Below are 18,332 nucleotides of genomic sequence, written 5' to 3' on the forward strand. Positions count from 1 at the left end.
CGATTGCACAAAAAACCATCAAATACCTAGGAATAAACCTAACCAAGGATGTAAAAGACCTATATGATGAAAACTGTAGAAAACTTATGAAAGAGATCGAAGAAGACACCAAGAAATGGAAAAATATTCCCTGTTCATGGATCGGTAGTCTGTATTTCTAACAAGCTCCCCAAATGCTGATGTTCGTAGTCCTTCTGACGCACTTACTACCCAAGGTCTAAACTACCTTGATATCTGAGTCATACAGAATGCAGAATCTCATTTTAAGTATCTGTAACTATTGAGCTTCTAGATAGAAGTCAGGAGGACGTTGCATTACTGGCTGCTAATAAGTACATCTAAATCGTACTAGATTTATTGCTTCTTAGAGATTTAATATATTCATTATTTGTAGGACTCTGTTTAGAAGCAATTTCAGGTGTAAACTTTTATTTATTAATATAAGTTTTATACATTACATACATATACTGTATTTCCCTAGTGTCTTTAAACAAATAATGTTATACTTTATACTTTAATTTGCAGTACACAAATATCTGTTATTTATAGCGGTTAGTCATTGAGATCTTATTGTGTATACTGTTGTATGCTTATAGTAACATAAAATCTCAGAATATATACATATTTATAAGTAGCTTCATTGTAATGTTTATTCCTGTGTAATTAGATACTAACAATGAAAAGAGATTAATGTTTTTCTTTTTTTTTTTTTAAATCTTATAAATAGCTCAGTCACTAAAGGAATTTGCAAGACTACTCATTGCCGTAGAAGAAGAAAGGAGAAGACTGGTAAGTCTGTTCCTCATTTCTTCAGAGTAAAACTTTATTTGAACATATTGAAAGAAAGACTAGACCTTCTGAATTAGACTTAACCATACCAGACCCTGTATTTGATACATGTACTAAATGTTACAGAAAAGATTTCTGAATATGATTGACAGTTAGTGCTAATGATATATACCATTTCTGTTTATTTCATTTGCTCATCAGGTATAAATTATATTCATTTTGCTTTCAGTTAATTATTTTGAGAATTAGAAATATTGAGTTGTCATTAGAAACCTATTCTGAATAACCTCCTAAATAACTTTAGTGTTATAATAAAGATACATTCTAAGTATTAAAGAAATCATAGAAGGAGGAAATAATTCTTTCTTAAAAAGGTGACATTTCAGTTGGATCTTGAAAGCTGGGAGGATTCTGCTTGGCTGGGAAGATTGTGGAAAGTATTTCAGGTTGGTGGAATAACTTAATGTGACAGTATCAGAGCATAATTACTGTAATCCATTTATCCGTTTGCCTGTACCTATTTTGTTAAAGTTTCTGTGACGGCCTCTGTCTATGACCTTGGCTTCCCATTTGTATATGGGAAAAGTAGTACATATCCCACAGGATTTTCATAAAGCATTTGTTGCAGCCCCTGGCACATAGTAAATGATGATGGTAATAAAAATGTTGATTGTCACTTACAGTGAGGATTCCAGGCTTGTTTAGAATGTCATCTTTATCACTAGCTTCACCATTGTGTTCGGGAATTATATATACACAAATGTATATATGTGCACTAAATGTGGTGTCATTCTGCTAATTGGATAAGGAGAACAGTTTCAGGAGGATGGCCTCACTCAGGGAATATTGCCTGAGCTAAGGAAGAATCACACAACTATTACTTGGCAGTAATATAAATGAATAGAGGCCACAGGGTGGGAGAAAGTACTGTATATATTTATAGAGTAAGACAGATAGTTCTCAGAGACTTTTTGAAGATTGGAAGTTTTGGTCATAAATAGGGTGTAAGAGCTGGGCTAAAAAGTTTTGGTATGTTTTACAGAAGGGCAACATTGCTAGTTTTTGAAAAGAATAATCAATGTGGGACTTAGGACAGATTAATTTGGTGGCCATGTGAGTGGAGTGTCAGCGATGACTGTATTATTTTAGGAAACATCAACCTACCATGGTCTGGTCCCAGTAATCTGTGTTAGATATATATGAGGCTTCCTGGGAGACTTAACCTTTCTGCGGGGGGGGGTTGGAGAAAGATTTTTTTTTGTGGAGGGAAGTTTGATTGCAGTCTTAAGACTAAATTGCATACTTATAAGTGCGTATGCATAATCTTCAGTCCAGTTTTACAAACTATGCAATAGAAGTCCAAGTTTGATGGGGAGATGTGAGTAGGAGGTGCCTTATGGCCTAGCCAGGAGCTGATGATGAAAATGGGAAAAAGTTGTTAGAGAGATGTGAAAATAGAGTTGTAAATGGTGTGGAAGCCTAGTGAATATATGATTCAGGGTTGAATGAGGTTATTATTCAAATCCTGTGCAAGTGCTTCAGGAGAATGATAAGCCAGCTAGCATGGGCTATAATTCTAGAAAATGTTTTGAAAGAATAAGGGAAAGCATGTTGTAGTTTGCACGAGTGAAAAGAGCCAAAGGAAATGTAAGAGGAGTTTATAGAAATAGTTTAGAAGGTCAAGAGCAAGTTATATAAGAGAAAAGGGATTATGATTAGTGGTAACGGACCATTGAAAGTGGACATCATAGATATGTCAAGGGAAGACTAATTACCATACTTTCATAAACTTTCCTGGCAATGGACTGAGCAGTAAGAACAGTTGGGAGGTCAGATTCAAGGGGTGGTCAGAAGATGTGCTGGATTACAGGTACATGGATTTGTATAATATGAATAGAGGTACTGACTGAATATAGCAGTAACTGACGCAGAAAGGTATTGATGGCGTTAGAAAGCAGAGGGCAAGCATGCCTACTTCACTGTGTTGATAGTTCACTAGCAATAAAAGAAATTCTGAGACCAGGGAGTTGTGATCAGGAGTTGAAACATGCTGAACTTGGCAGTGGAGTTGGTTCAGATAGTGATGAAGTTAAGATGTGGCTAAACAGGGAGACAGACTTTAGGAATCAAGAAGGCTAAGCTTAGAGGTTTGGATGTTTTATGAGCAGAATGTTGAGGTCATCCAAGATGATGACTGAAGAAAGGACAGAGACCAACAAGAAGAAATGGTTGAGGAATGTGGTAGAATGTCCTATAAGAAGTGGAAATGGAGATTGAAACCCTAGTTCTTAGTGTTTCAGAGATCTTCATTTCTCCCTTCAGACATGTTTCTCATGTCGGAGCAAGGAAGAAATTCTGCATTCATGAGTGAAGTAGTATTGCAGATTTTGGTTGCCTTACCTGCTGTTTCAGAGAAGATCTGAAATAAAGAATGCAAAATAATGAAGCAAAATCTACAGATAAAAGCCTAATGGACTGCATGCCCCAAAAGATTATATAATAGTAATTATCAAATCTAAGTATTGGAATAAACACTTCTAGTTATATGATGTTACTACAACTGAATGTACACCTGTTAGCAGATTATGTGCAAAGATATGCTGAAGAATTTATTTTATTTTTTTATTAAAAACATTTCTTTAGATGTTTATTTTTTTTGAGAGAGAGACAGAACACAAGCAGGAGAAGGGCAGAAAGAAAGGGAGACAGAATCTGAACTAGGCTCCAGGCTGAGCTGTAAGCACAGAGCCTGACACAGGGTTCAAAGTCATGCTTAACTGAGCCATGCTTCAAGGTGCCCTTGAAGAATTTCTTTTAAAAATTAGTACTTCATTTAGGAAGTAGAGTATTTTAAATGTACTAAAAGTATAAAGGAGTTCTGTATTTGATAGTCATTTAATTGTTTTTTTCATGATAAGTCATGATTTATTTTATATTAATTGAATTTGTCCACAACTTAAATATGTTAGAACAGTGACTAAAAATATCATCAGAAGATGATAGAAGACACCTAACAGTTTAAATAGATTCTCTTGTTTCCAGTGATTTACTATACTTAGCAAGATGGATACATCATCTAGGTAATCTAAAGGCTTTTTACAGGGACTTCTCCGTGGCTCAGTCAAAGTGTCCAACTTGTGCTCAGGTTATAATCTCATGGTCCATGAGTTTGAGCAACGCATTGGGCTCTGTGCTGACAGTTCAAAGTCTGGAGCCTGCTTCAGATTGTGTGTCTCCCTCTCTTTCTGCCCTTGCCCTGCTCATGCTCTGTTGCTCTCATTCTCTCAAAAATAAATAAACACACAACAAAATAAAGGTTGTGTGCAGGCAAAAAGCTCAAAGAAATAATAGAATTTTTAAAATAAATGGTATCTCTTCTTAGTGCCTTACTAACGAAATATTGAGTTAAAAATTTCTGCTAAAGCCAACTAAAAATGCACTTTTAATGCAACAAAAAAGTGACTCGGAGACAGGAGTAGAAATATCCATTTCAGAAACTTTTGAGGGTATAGTTTACCCTGTTTCATACATCCTTCTGGAAAAACAGGCTTTCATGATGCAATATTTTTTAATATGTTGACTGACATTTGCCATCATGCAGCTACACAGGAACAGCCTTTTAAAAAAAAATAAAATTTTTTATGCCTTTATTTTATTTTGAGAGAGAGAGGCAGAGAGTGAGTGGGCGTTGGGCAGAGAGAGAGGGAGACACAGAATCTGAAGCAGGCTCTAGGCTCTGAGCTGTCAGCACAACACCTGACGCGGGGCTTGAACCCACAGACTGTGAGATTATGACCTGAGCCGAATTCAGATGCTTAACCAACGGAGCCAGCCAGGTGCCCCAGGAACAGCCTTTTAATGACACAAATATAAGAAGTGATTTAATAGCTTTTTGAATGGCATTAGCAAAATGCCTATTTAGTTACAGTGAGGTTATTGGTATTGATTAGTGACATGGACTCTTTTTTTTTTTTATAAGTGTATCTTTATTGGAAATGTTAAAATTTTTCCTCATAGAATGCAGCACTTTAAGGATTAGAGATGTCTTAGATCATATGGCCTGTCTTAAGGACTCTGAGCCTGTCCCCAGTGCAATGAAGGGCATCTACGCCATATAAACTTTGTGGTAACGATTCTTTAGTTTTCATACCACTATAGGAACCACCCTAATTACTTCAGATTACAGCTAATTTAGCTATGCAAATGCTACCGGTTTAGTCCAGGCTGTTCAAAATTAATTTGAATAAATACTAACATACCAAGAGACCACTCTAGCATGAAATGCTCATTGAGGCCTTATTGGCATTGAAGTACTGAATTTGACTCTTATGCCTTCAGGCTTTCCTAACTTGACATTCCTTTTATCTGTATCCCTGGAATTATACTCTACTCATCATTCTTTCCTTTTCAGTATTTACTTTCATGTTCGCTGTTCTCTATCCCCACTGACTTTATTTCTACTCCTCTTAATGGGCTCTACAAGCTTCTTATGGACTCAGACGTTTGCATTGTCCTTTCCTCTGCCTTGAACAGCCTTCCTCTGCCTTGTCCTCATGCATATTCTCTCAAGACTGATTCCATCTTGTCATTCACACTTGAACCTGGGGGTCTGCACTTTTCATATAGCTTAAATTTGTCCCCTTTCATCCTTGTGTATTGTGACATAAATACCTGCTGTGACGCAGCTTTCATTCTACTGGACAGGCATTCAATAAATTATTTCTGATGATGGTAAGTGCTAAAAAAAAAAAAACAATGCAGCTGGTCAAAGATACTGCCACTTACTGAGATAAAGAAGAGATTTGGGGAGAAAATAGTTAAATTTTGAATCTATTTGGATACCCACTGGATATCTAAGTAGCTGTGTCTAGGGAACATCTGGATATATGAGTCTGGAATTCAGGGTTACATATAAATTTTGAAGTTGTCAACCTGTAGAGGGAATTTAAAGCTACGGGAATGTATGAGATCACCCAGTCTATGAGTGTGTAGACAGGCGGAAAAAGGTGGGAGGATTGAGCCCTGAGGTGCCTTGAGTCCAGACTTTGGTCAGATGAGGTAGAATCAACAGAGGAGATTTAGATCAATAGGAGAACCAGGAGGAAGCTGTTTGGACAGCTTGCTCAAAGTCCAGTTTATTCATGTGGCTGTAATAGAGATGTGGGATGATAAGAAATAGAAACGTATAGTATGTGGACCCAGTGGCTGCAAGGTTCTTCAGGATGGCGGGTCCCCTATGTTGCTTCTCTCCCTTCCCTTATATTCTGGGTATTCTGAGTCCCTTACTTTGATAAATATGGGCAGGTGTGTAGCAGCATAAATTTTTTTCCTTAGCTGTGTCTTTATCACCAACTGAGGAAGCCATAGCTTCAGGATACTTTAGCCAATGTTTATCTTGAAGAATTTGTACAGATGAACTTATTTCTTATAGTTTTCATTTTGATTGATAAGAAACTTCTTTACTCCTTCCCCCCATAACCATTAACATCTGCAACATTCACATTTGACCTATGTAAGTTACAATTTTTGCTTTAGGTTTCCCCGGGTTTATATTCTGTTTACTGCTCCGATCAGTCTTTTTAATCCTTGTGTAGTGGAAGTATTTTCCTGAAATCGGCTAGGTGTCTATTACTTTAGAGCAAAAAAATCATGAGGGTCTGGGAGGGGAAATTTACAACCTTAAGAGTCATTTCTTTTATGAGTATTAAAGCCTCTGTGTTCCTTTCTTATAATTTTTAAAAGTTCAACAGTCCAACATAAGGATTAATAGGGGGTAAAATAAAAACGTCTTTCTTGCTCTCTTCATATTCTAATAAAATAGATCTTTATTAAAAAAGGAAAAATGTGTCAGTAATGTGACACATTAATACTTGATTATCAATACAGATTTTGAGCTGCTATGAGTCTTAAGACATTTAAAAAATGTGACTCCTAATACTTTAGACACTTATCACATGTGGATATTGACCCCCGGAAATGTGTTAGTTATTATGTGGTTTGCATTATATTTCTGTTGGGAACCACTGCTGTAGATAATAGCTGACCTGGAGTATTTTCAAGGCACCAGGCACTGCTACAGTTACCTTACATTTTTAACTAATCTGTGCCGAACCCTCTGAGGTGTATGCTATTAATATACCCATTTTAAAGAAGAGCAAACTCAAAGGCACATAACTAACAAGTGGTACTGTGAGTTGGGTTCCAGAGCCTTCATATAATCCATAGTGTTAAAAACTAAGATTCTATTTAATTAAAATTTGGATAATAATAGCAAATATGTATTGTTAATACATGAGATGCTCTGGTGTTTTAGGTATATTGTTTCAGTGTCTTACAAAATTTAGGGAAGGTCACAGGCATTATGTATTTTGAAATTAAGTTAATTTTCAAAATGTTCATCATATTTAAAGAGGCATATATTTCAGCAAAAACTCAACCCATTTATCAGTTGACATTTCCCACATCATATTTTGGCATGTGGGAGCCAAAAATATGCAATGAACCTTTTTAAGTCCCATACCCCAACTTCCCTACCAGCAACCCTATGCCCATCACCATCTTTGAATCCAGGATTCATGGAATTGGAGAATGTTTTAAATGTCAAAAATTGCATGTCCTTATTTCTTGATTAAAGATGATTTCCTTTATTTAAACTTTTGGCATAAATTTTGTAGTGTTTAATTAACACACTCAGAAAAAGAAAAAGTGGTTGTTGAGAGTTATCACAGCTTCATATTAGCCATTTCTCATTTGATTTACTTTTAGCTCATCAGACAAGTCTAAGAGGAATAAACTTTCTTTTAGTAAAATTCATTAATGTAGTCTAAAGGACTTGAATAGGTAATTGCTAGAATTTCAGAAAATATTTAACAGTGTTCATAATTGGGAATTATGTCTTTTTATTTTAAACTGAAAAAGACGTGGGACACTTAACAATTGGAAATGTCTGCCAAAACTCTAAAAATTTCTCTTAATAGGTATGATACAGTGATCAGACAGTGAAGCCCACCCTGGCAGGCTGCCTTTTAGCAATTTTGCTGCTCGTGATCAATTCTACCCTGAGTATAAGAAAGGGGAATAAAAGAGATGAATCTGAGGCTTAATGGTCATGTTCCTTATTAGCTCTTGAAAAAGATTACTTGGAAATAAGACTTTATTTTCCCTAGTAAATTGAGGTTTGTATGCTGTTAGAAGTACAGCTGTCCTGGCTAGCAGTCAGTGAAATTAGCTGGTGAAAATTTAGAAGTGTATTTATATTTTGGTATATCAGTTTCACTAATACCTGAATATGATTTGTGACTGTGTGTGTTGGTGAGATTGATGCCATTTCCACAGCTAATATTTCTTTTTTTCTTTTTTTTAATGTTTATTTATTTTTGAGAGAAAGACACCAGAGCATGAGTGGGGGAGGGGCAGAGACAATGGGGGACACAGAATCAGAAGCTGGCTCTGGACTCTGAGCTGTCAGCACAGAGCCCAAAGTGGGGCTTGAACCCACGAACTGTGAGATCATGACCTGAGCTGAAGTTGGCTGCTTAACCAACTGAGCCATCCAGGTGCCCTCACAGCTACTATTTCATGGGTATATATCAGATTTCTAGATTTAAAGATTTGTAAATGAATATATGATTCTAAGTAATCTTTATATTTTCCTGTTTCCCAAGATCCCTTTATTTTCTTAAGATTAACCTTGACTGTATGGAAGGATTTAAAAGAAACTTTTTCATCAGACAGTAGTATTTTAATAATTAATTTGAAATAAGACACTTGAAGAAAAACCTTTTACATGTTTTTTCTGTCCAAATATAAAGTGAAATTGTAGGTTTCCTATTTAGTCTTGTTACTTTGGCATGACTCTTTGGGTGGGAAGGTTTCTGTTGCTTAGGGCTGTCACTGCCTGCTGCTGGGCGAAGCGCCTGCACTGCCCATCTCTGTCCTCTATCCCCAGTCCTTGCATCTTCCAGCCTCTGCCTTTTGTCCCAGTTGAACAGCCGTCCTTACATTGGAATCTTATCATTGCACATCATGTTGAAATCTTCCTATTTTTACCTTTGCATTTTCAAAAATACCTTTACTCTAATGCCAGCCATTGATTTTCAGTGGTAAACTTGGGGATGCGCTAGTCTTCATTATATCTATAAGCCGTATTCTGATTTTTTGATAGGAAGTACAAAGATACTTTGATATTATAAAAGGTAAAATATATATAAAGTCATTGTGTAACCATCCCACTAAAGTTCTTTAAGGCCTGGATGGGGCATTTTATTTTAAAGGGCAGAGAAAATAAACCTAAGTAGACATAATGTAGACTAGAAAAACATTGATGAAAGATATCATGAAGCAGAATTTGAGTAATTTAACAAAGCTAATGTTTGGAAAATATCAGGTGACAAACCAATGAGATACTCAGAAATAAGAGACTGAGGTATTCTTCAGTCAGCAGAATGTTTTTGTCCTTGATATACTTCAACCATAGTCATAGTGTTCATGTACTACTGAAGAAGTTACAAATTTAATTACCATCAGGAGAAAAGAGAATAAAAGCTTTTTCTTAAAATTTTGAGATAGTTATAAATTCACATATAATTATTAAGAGTAATACAGAAATCCCACGTATTCTTTACCCAATTCTCCTAATGGTAACATTTTATAAAAATAAGTATAACAACTTATTAATATTTTAAAGTAATAATACTGATAAAAAATAAGAAATTATTCAGAAACTTGCCATTTGTCTTAGAACAAGAATGGATAATTGAAACACCAAAGTCCAACTGTTAGTGAATTCTTACCAAGATGCCTTGTGTTATTTCACATTGCGATTTGTTATTTGTGTGTGACTCAGGGCATTCATTTGCAAGGCAAACGGTCAATTGACGAAGACACTGAGGTATCTCATTTATCTGTGGGCATGTGATCTTCTGGAGCAGCTAGAATAACAGACTCTGAGGTCTCTAAGAGGCTTTTTGCCTTTCATTTCCTTGTCAGCTTTATTCTTTAGTTAGCTTCTTTCATAAGGTGAGTCCTAAATATTGCCAATATGCCTTGTAAAAGTTCTGTCTGGAGGGGGCCTGTCTAATTTCCCAGAGTAAACTAAAAAACAAAACAAAACTTGAAAATGAGCTCTGATTGGCCCACCCCAGGTCACTTAAAGACCCTTGACCCAAGGCTAAGGGGACCTAAGGATAAGAGTATGTTGCATGTGTTCCTCTGAATATCAGGTCGATTTTCAGAAACAAGGGAATTATTGTGATTTGGAAATTACCCAATTCTTGGATATTACAGCATAGTAATGGCCTTAAGAAATTTACAGTTAACACTGTCATGTGAACAGAATACTGTGGCAGTGAATTGTGTGAAATTTTATAGCAGTTAGACACTGCAATGTTCATTCATATAAACATTAGAAACCTTCACTTTAAAAATCAGGAAATAAAGGAGGATGTACACGATTCTTGCTTAAATTCGATATTTTTTTGGAAGGCCCAAGTCTGTGGAGTTAAATAAAACCAATGGGACAAAAGAGCTACGAGTTAATTTTTTTAAATTTCATCGTATCATTTCTTGATGTGTTTATCCCACATAGAAAGTTCTAACTCTACAGATGACTTACTAGAAATAAGAGTCTATCCAGGTTGATAGTTATAAATTAGATCGTTGCACACCACCACATATTCTCACACTTCAACAAAAGAACAAGCTACCTAAGAATAACTCAGCAAAAGATGTGCAGGACTTTTGTGTATGATATTACAAAGCTTTATTTTAAGATATTAAAGGAGAATTAAATAGAAAAAAAGTTCAGTGAGTCAGTTAAAAAGAATGATTTTATCCAACTATGCTAGTCAAGGGACTAGAGAATTTACTGTAACAACCCAACTTACAGAAATTTGATTAACTCATTACTAGTGTAGTGGTAAACCACAGGCTGCTCCTGAAGATAGTATATTTCCTTTTTTCATTTGGAAAATGTGGTCACCCTATGAAGACCTCACTTTAACCATATTTTCAGACTTCTGCCAGACTTTTGGATCTCTAAGATAATTTCAGCAATACAAACACTGTCTGGAAAACTAAGGTACTATTCATTCGTATAACCATATCTAACTACTTTCTGATGATAGAAAAGTGTTCTACATAGTAATTACTGTATTTCTATTTAAGGCTCTCATGTCAAAATAAAATATTCCCACTGATCTGGAACTTTTCATTTTGTTCACTTTATATTTCACCCACAGTGTAATTTCAGCTCACCGCATACAACACTACTTAAGCAATGAAAATAAAATGCATTTTCCATAGTCAGCATGAAACCAGAGTGCAAAGTTGGGAAAGTCTCAATTCCAGGGAATTACTGACATCAAGTAAAGCCGTAAGCTCCTCACAATTTTGTTTTGTTTTGTTTTACAAATGGAGACTGTTTTCATTTCCCAAAGTGTAAAATGGATACCATCAGTAGTATGTTAGATATTAAATATTATATGGATGAACATCTTACATTTTAGTAGTTCCATATTTATGGGATAAAGAACAATTCTGGATATAACAGAAGTTATTACTTTGGAGGAAGCTTAGTAAAAGAAGTGGATCAGTTTATAAAATGTGGGACATGGATATGGCCAAAATCATGGAAGTAGTATGTGAGGGAGTGAAATTTGGGAATCCATGGAGTAGGTGTGATCTCTGTGCTTTGTGTCTTTGGTTTTGAGTGTCTTCTGTGACTGTATATTCTGTTGAATATTGTCAACAGATACCTCCTTTGTGGAGTTTACATTAAAAAAAGTAAACTATTCCCCAAAGCTATGTGATTTCTTTTTAGTTTCTTCTGAAAGAATAAGCATATAGTGAACACATTAACAACAGGTTAAACCAGATTCTACTTCTATCTTATGCTGAAATGTTGAAGCTCTCAATTGTAGAATTTAGGTTTCTTTATAGCAGAGCAGTGTAGACCAGTATGCACAGCATAGTTTCATTTTTATTTATAAAACAAAACATGTGTAACTTTCTACATTGCTATCTTTCCCAACTATTTCAATAATTTATTTAAATATATATTGCTCTTCTCCAGGAGCCCAGAATAGAGCTGTGGACAAAAGGTTCCTGTCTTCTAGTTGACAGAGACAGTTATACCAAATAAGTGAGTCATTAAGAGAGTATCTATTACTCTGGGACTCTGGAAAAAGGAAGACAAAGGAGGATATGTTTTAATGTGTTTAATGGTGTGTTTTAATGGTGTTAAGTGTGTAATTGGAGGGGCAGGTGTGACTTAGTGTAGGGTAGCCAGGGAAGGCCTCAGTGATTAGCACCATTGAGGCAGAGAGCAGACAAAAGAAATAGCAGTCAGTCCTCTAATGGAAGGTCTCTGATGGAAGTGTTTTTTTTTAATTATTTAATATGTTTTCTAAAAGTTTATTTATTTATTTATTTAAATGTTTATTTTTAAGAGAGAGCAAATGGAGAGGGGTAGAAAGAGATGGGGACAGAGGATCTGAAGCAGACTCTCTGCTGACAGCCATGAGCCTGATGTGGGGCTCAAACTCACAAACCAGGAATCATGGCCTGAGCTGAAGTAGGACACTCAACCAACTGAGCCACCCAGGCTCCCCTGTTTATTTATTTTGAAAGCGAGAGAGGAAGAGAAAGTCGGGGAGGGGAAGAGAGAGCGAGGAGAGAGGATCCCAAACAAGCTCTGTGCTGTCAGTGCAGACTCAGGGCTCGATCTCACAAAGCCTGAGGTCATTACCTGAGCTGAAACCAGGAGTTGGACACTTAACTGAATGAGCCACCCAAGCACCCCAGAAGTGCTTTTACAGTAGCCCACACAACTCAGTAGCAGGTGCAGAGACCCTGAGGCTGGTGAGTGTTTTGTGGGTATTTAAGGAACAGCAAAGAAGCCAATGTGGTTAAAGCTCAGGAGCAAATGGTGAAGCAGGATGGGGTGGAGTGATCAGGGCACGTGAAGAGTGTGTGGTGCCCTGCAAGAAACTGGACTTTTGCTCTGTGGAAGCATCTTTCAGGAAATGGGTGGCATGAACATGGTACAGAATTTTAAAGGATTACCCTAACTGTTGTGTTATATACAGCATAGAGGACAAGGCTGAATACTTATCTCCTAACTGGGGATATGAGTCGGGATGCTGTTTCAGTTATTGCATTAGGTAAGACTCCATAGTGACTGACACCAGGTTGGAAGTGGTAGAAGTGATCCTGAGCTTGTTTTATAGGTGATATCAGTAGGATTTGCTGATAGGTTAAAAATGGATTGTGGAAGAGATGGGGCAGTCATGGTTCATAGGAACAGTTTCTCCACCTTGGCACTATTGACATTTGGAACCAGTTCTCCCTAACTCTTTGTTAGGGAGTTCTGTCCTGTGCATTGTAGCATGTTTAGCGATACCCCTGGCCTCTACACTCTTCATGTGTCCCTCACAAACCTTTTACCCCCTGCCACCACCAAGTTATAACAACGAAACCTGTCTTCCAACATTTTGTCCTTTAGGGGGCAAAGTCGACCTGCTGAAAACCACTTCTCAGGCTTTTGTCCTGGTGGGGATCCTCAGATGGAATGGTCAGTAGTGGGGGACATATATGTGTGGTGGGTGTTCTCAGGAATTTCATTTCAGACGTTTTAAATATTAGATAGGCAGCTGGAGTTGTCAGGGGAAGTCAGGGCTATAAAATAAATGTGGAGATCATCAATGTCTAAGTGGTATTTAAATTCACTTTTGAGGTTAGAGGAGATTATGCTGAGAGTCAGAATAAGTAAAGTGATGAGGTTTAATTGACAGAATTATAAATATGTAAAAATTTTGAGTTAGTGACTCCATGAAGATAATACCTAAGAGTAACATTAACAATGAAAAATCTGTGTTTTTAAAAAGATGCAGCAAAATACACTTATTTAATTTACCATCTTACCCATTTTTAAGTGTACAGTTTAGTAACCATATTCATTATTTGGCAGCCCATCTCCAGAGCTTTATCATCTTGCAGAACTGAAACCCTGTGACCGTTAAACAACTCCCCGGTTCCCTTCCCCTCAAGTCCACCATTTTACTTTCCTATTTCTATGAGTTTGACTACTCTAGATACTTCGTGTAAGTGGAATCATACAGTATTTGTCTTTTTGTGACCGGCTTTTTTCACTCACCATAATGTCCTCACGGTTTATCCATGTTGTAGCATGTGTTGGGATTTCTTTCCTTTTTAAAACTGGGTAATAATTCTCTGTATATGCATGTATCTCACATTTTGTCCATCCATCTGACGATGGGTACTTGGGTTGTATGCGCCCTTTTGGCTGTGGTGAATAATTCTGCTGTGAATGTGGTTGTGTAAATCTCTCTCTGAGACCTGCTTTCAATCCCTTTTAATCTTTTGAGGAACCACCATGCTGTTTCCCATAGCAGCAGCACCATTTTACATTCCCACCAACAGTTCACAAGATTCTAGTTTCTCTTCATCGTACCTAACATATACCCTAACACTCTCTGTTTCCTTATTTTTTAATAGAAGCATCATAATGGTTGTGATAGCTTTAGGGTTTATGTTTGCTTTGAGATGTGGTTGGGGTGGGCTTTATATCCACGAATTTAAAAGGTTAACAGACAATGAATGCTTTAAAGCAACAGTATACACTGTTTCAGAGTATACCGACGAAGAACATACTTTATGGTAGGGCAGAAAATGTCAAAATATCAACCTTTTTTTTACTGTGTGTTTTAAATTGTTAAATGATCAAGAACGATGATTGTAGTGGGAACAAGAGTGTAATCTAAAGTATGTATATACAGTGGATAATTCAGTCATTTTTAAGCCACATTATTTTAACTGGAAAGAGTTAGGTAACAGTAATTTTCTTTACCTTTTATTCTTTTCAGACAAATGTTTAAAAGGTTGCACTGCCAGCTCCAGAAAATGAGAATAGTTTGATATTTTCATACAACTGCTCTTTATTTTGTAACTTAAGCTTGAAAGGAGGTAAGATGAGACACACAGGGAGGTTAGGCAGCTTCACAGGGTCTGATCATTGCCTGAGCTTGTGGTAACATGTGGAACGCTAGGCCTAGAACAAAAGAAAGATAAAGTCTACAAGAGCAGTAACTATTACACAACACGGGCAGATTCCCACACTGTCAAAGCCGCAGGATGTCTGTCTCATCAAAAGTGAACCCAGCAGTGGGTAGAGATGTGGGGCCTGGCACTCCAGTCATTTACAGTTGGAAGAGAGTAGGGATTCTCAACCTGGGACTATTGATACATTGGGCAAAGTAACTCCTTATTGTGAACGACTACCTTGTGCATTGTAGGTTGTTCAGCATCTCTGTTCTCCACCCACTAAATACTGACTGACCTCTGCCCCAGTGCCCCCAGTGGGATGATATCTCTAGATTTTGCCGGATAGCCCCAGTTGAGAAATCCTGGACCCATGTGTTTACTGGGGGCCCATTTATAATTAATCTGGTAAGGTGTACCTTAACATTATCTGACTTGTAGTTAATTGTGGGTACTTATTGGTCTTCTAGACTTAATAAGCTCTCAAGAAAGGGGTGGCTTCCTTAATACCTCATGTTGTTTTTGATAATAAGTTGAACTTTAGGAAATTGTTGCTGAATTGAATTCAGGTGAAGTCTATTTGTATATTAAGTAATGTTGCTTAACCTTTTCTGTATGTGAGACACTGTGTTAAGCATCTCTGCATTCTCTTAATACTCACTTAATCCCCTATATAAGCTAAGTTTTGTTATCTTACTTTTATAAATGGACTTGGGCCTGCCTATTTTTATAAGTATCAGAACTGAAAAACCGACCTGTACCCAGAAGTGCAGCTCTAAACCGCACGCTACTATACTGCTTTTCCGGTTGTCTTCACCCCCAGCAATGCACAGGTCTTTGGTTAAAGAGTATCGATAGTTCACAGAACCAAAGCAACATTATAACCATCTGTCTGTAGGAATGTCAGCAGGATTCCAGCTTGGCGTGTCATTGATTGCTTTCATGAAGTGATTTCATAAGTTACAAACCATTCATACTGGCTTCAGTAGACTTAGAACAGGTCTAGCATGGGAAGACCACAGGAAAAGGGAATTATATTGCCTGAAAAAGGCTTCTGCCTGCTGATTTACCCCTTAATGTGTTCCTGTCTGTTCCTGCCATCCTCCTTCCTCTAGAGTTATCTAATTCGTTTCAATTTTGTTAGTTTCTTGGCCAGGCCAGGACCCGCATGTGTAAATGAAGTCACCTGTTAACCCATTATCCACCCATTGTCCTTGTCATCTGATGGCCTCTCTGCTATGATGGCTATCATAGGAAATGAGTAAGAGAAGTGTCCTTTCCTGACGTGCTGAGTTATTGGCGGAGATGTATATAAATAGCATCAGTGATGCACCATCTGATGGAAGTAGAAAAGCTGCACAGGTAAAGTGTTAGGGAATTCGGAGAGAGAAATCACTTCTAGTTGGAAGGATGTGGGAAGGCTTTGTGGAGGAGAGAGCGTTTGTACCAGGTCTTAAATGACATATACCAGCAACAACAGGTAGAGAAGGGAAATGTCAAGTGACAGAAGTGAAGTATAGGGAGAAAAGGACTGTCTGACTGAGCCTGTTCCTCAGGTGAGTATTGGAAAATGTATTCCTCCAATAGGATAGAATTAACTTGTGCTTTTGTAAATGAGAGCTTGTTTGTAAACAGGAAAATGCAAGGTTGACTGATAAGTCCTATGTGCTATTGTTCTTTGGTTTGTGAGAAGTTTTGTCTGGTTGGGACTGTCTGAGAAAGCTGAGCCTTGACAGTTTGGAAGGATTTCACCCAGACCATATACAGGTGGCAGAGAAAGCATTGTGATAGGAAGAACATGAGCAAATATAGGGAGATGTGAAAACATGTGTGACTCTAGAGGGTAAACTTGGTTTTTCTGTTAAGAGCAGAAGAAAAAAAATCCATAATATAGCAAACTTAGAGGTTAGGTAAGGACACAGTTTAAATTTTTTCCTGTTTTTTTATTTATTTTTGAGAGACAGAGAGAGACAGCACAAGCAGGGGAGGGTCAGAGAGAGAAAGAGACACAGATTCTGATACAGGCCCCAGGCTCAGAGGTAGCTGTCAGCACAGAGCCCGACGTGGGGCTCTAACCCACAAACCATGAGATCATGACCTGAACCAAAGCTGGACGCTTAACCGACTGAGCCACCCAGGCGCCCCAGGACACAATTTAGAAGGCAGTAGAGCTTCCATGAATATTTTCAGGTTATGTCAGTCACCACAGCTAGAGGACCTGGATTGTCACTCCCTCAAAAACAGGGCTTTGATTCATTTTACATTCATACATTACATTCATACATTACATTCATTACATTTAGCAAGGGATCTGGATTACTAAATGCATACTGAATAAATCCATTTTATTGGTAGTGGTATAAGGCGACTGTATTACTGCTGAGGGGAAACAATGTCCTAAATGATTACTCTACTAGTAGAAATGGAGAGGGAGAGATGGAAGCAATGGGTTCAGGGGAATAGAATGGATGGGGCAACATCTGATTGTGTGGGAGTACAAGGGCAATGGAGATGAAAGTGGTGGGCACGGTAGTCAGTTACAGTAGAAGGAGGAGGATGCCAGTGCATGTGGCAGAAATACTGAATGGGAGAGGGTGGGGACGTGTGTTGACTTTAGCTTGGGATATTTTAGGAGAGGCAGCATAGCATAGTGGTTGAGAACACAGAATGTGAAGTCAGTGGATCTGCCTCTCATTATCTCTATGTGATCTTAGGTCTGTGATCCCGTTAGTAGTAGGATAACAGCCTTCCCACTGTAGGGTTGTCATTGGGAGTCATATTAATTAGTATTTATAAAAGCTCTTGGAACTGTTCTAACATTAAGGCTACATAATTATTCTTTAAATAAAATCAAATTACTAAAGCACTTTTCAAATCTGTATCCAAATACAGAATAATGAAGAGAATTAAGGTTAGAAAATGAATAGCTTGATTTTTAAGCCAGTGAGCTATTTTTTTCCCCTCTTATATTTAGGAATTCTTTTTTTTTTAATTTTTTTAAATGTTTTTATTTATTTTTGAGATAGAGAGAGACAGAGCATGAGTGGGGAGGGTCAGAGAGAGAGGAAAACACAGAATCTGAAGCAGGCTCCAGGCTCTGAGCTGTCAGCGCAGAGCCCGACGCGGGGCTCGAACCCATGAACGTGAGATCATGACCTGAGGTGAAGTCGGAGGCTTAACCAACTGAGCCACCCAGGCGCCCTATAGAATTCTTAATTTCATATTTAAGAATTCTTAATTCCACATTCAGTGATTCTTGATTTCATATTCAAGAATTGATTTAAGAATATTCCTTTTGAATTTAGTAGCACAGTACCACTTTCCATCCTTGGCATTTTCCTTTTATGTTTTTTGAATGTTAATATTTGGATATTTCTATATGATTTCTCAGATTTTTATTGACAGTTTTTGTTGCAGCATCCTTACCTACTAGTACTGCCATAATTCTTTGTGGCAGTAGATGTGACAAAGTACTGTAAGCCACA

The 18,332-nt window shown here is 37.3% G+C and overlaps 1 protein-coding gene across 1 annotated transcript in view; it reads left to right on the top strand.

The window, feature by feature from the left end:
- The window catches only part of ARHGAP42 (Rho GTPase activating protein 42), a 276,802-nt gene that overhangs the window by 91,056 nt on the left and 167,414 nt on the right, over positions 1-18,332 (top strand). The window contains exon 3 of the mRNA XM_029957571.1: positions 728-789. Coding sequence (XP_029813431.1) covers positions 728-789 — 62 coding nt within the window. The remainder of the gene's footprint in view (positions 1-727; positions 790-18,332) is intronic.

This window comes from Suricata suricatta, chromosome 11 (genome assembly GCF_006229205.1).
Source record: "Suricata suricatta isolate VVHF042 chromosome 11, meerkat_22Aug2017_6uvM2_HiC, whole genome shotgun sequence".
Classification (NCBI taxonomy): domain Eukaryota; kingdom Metazoa; phylum Chordata; class Mammalia; order Carnivora; family Herpestidae; genus Suricata; species Suricata suricatta.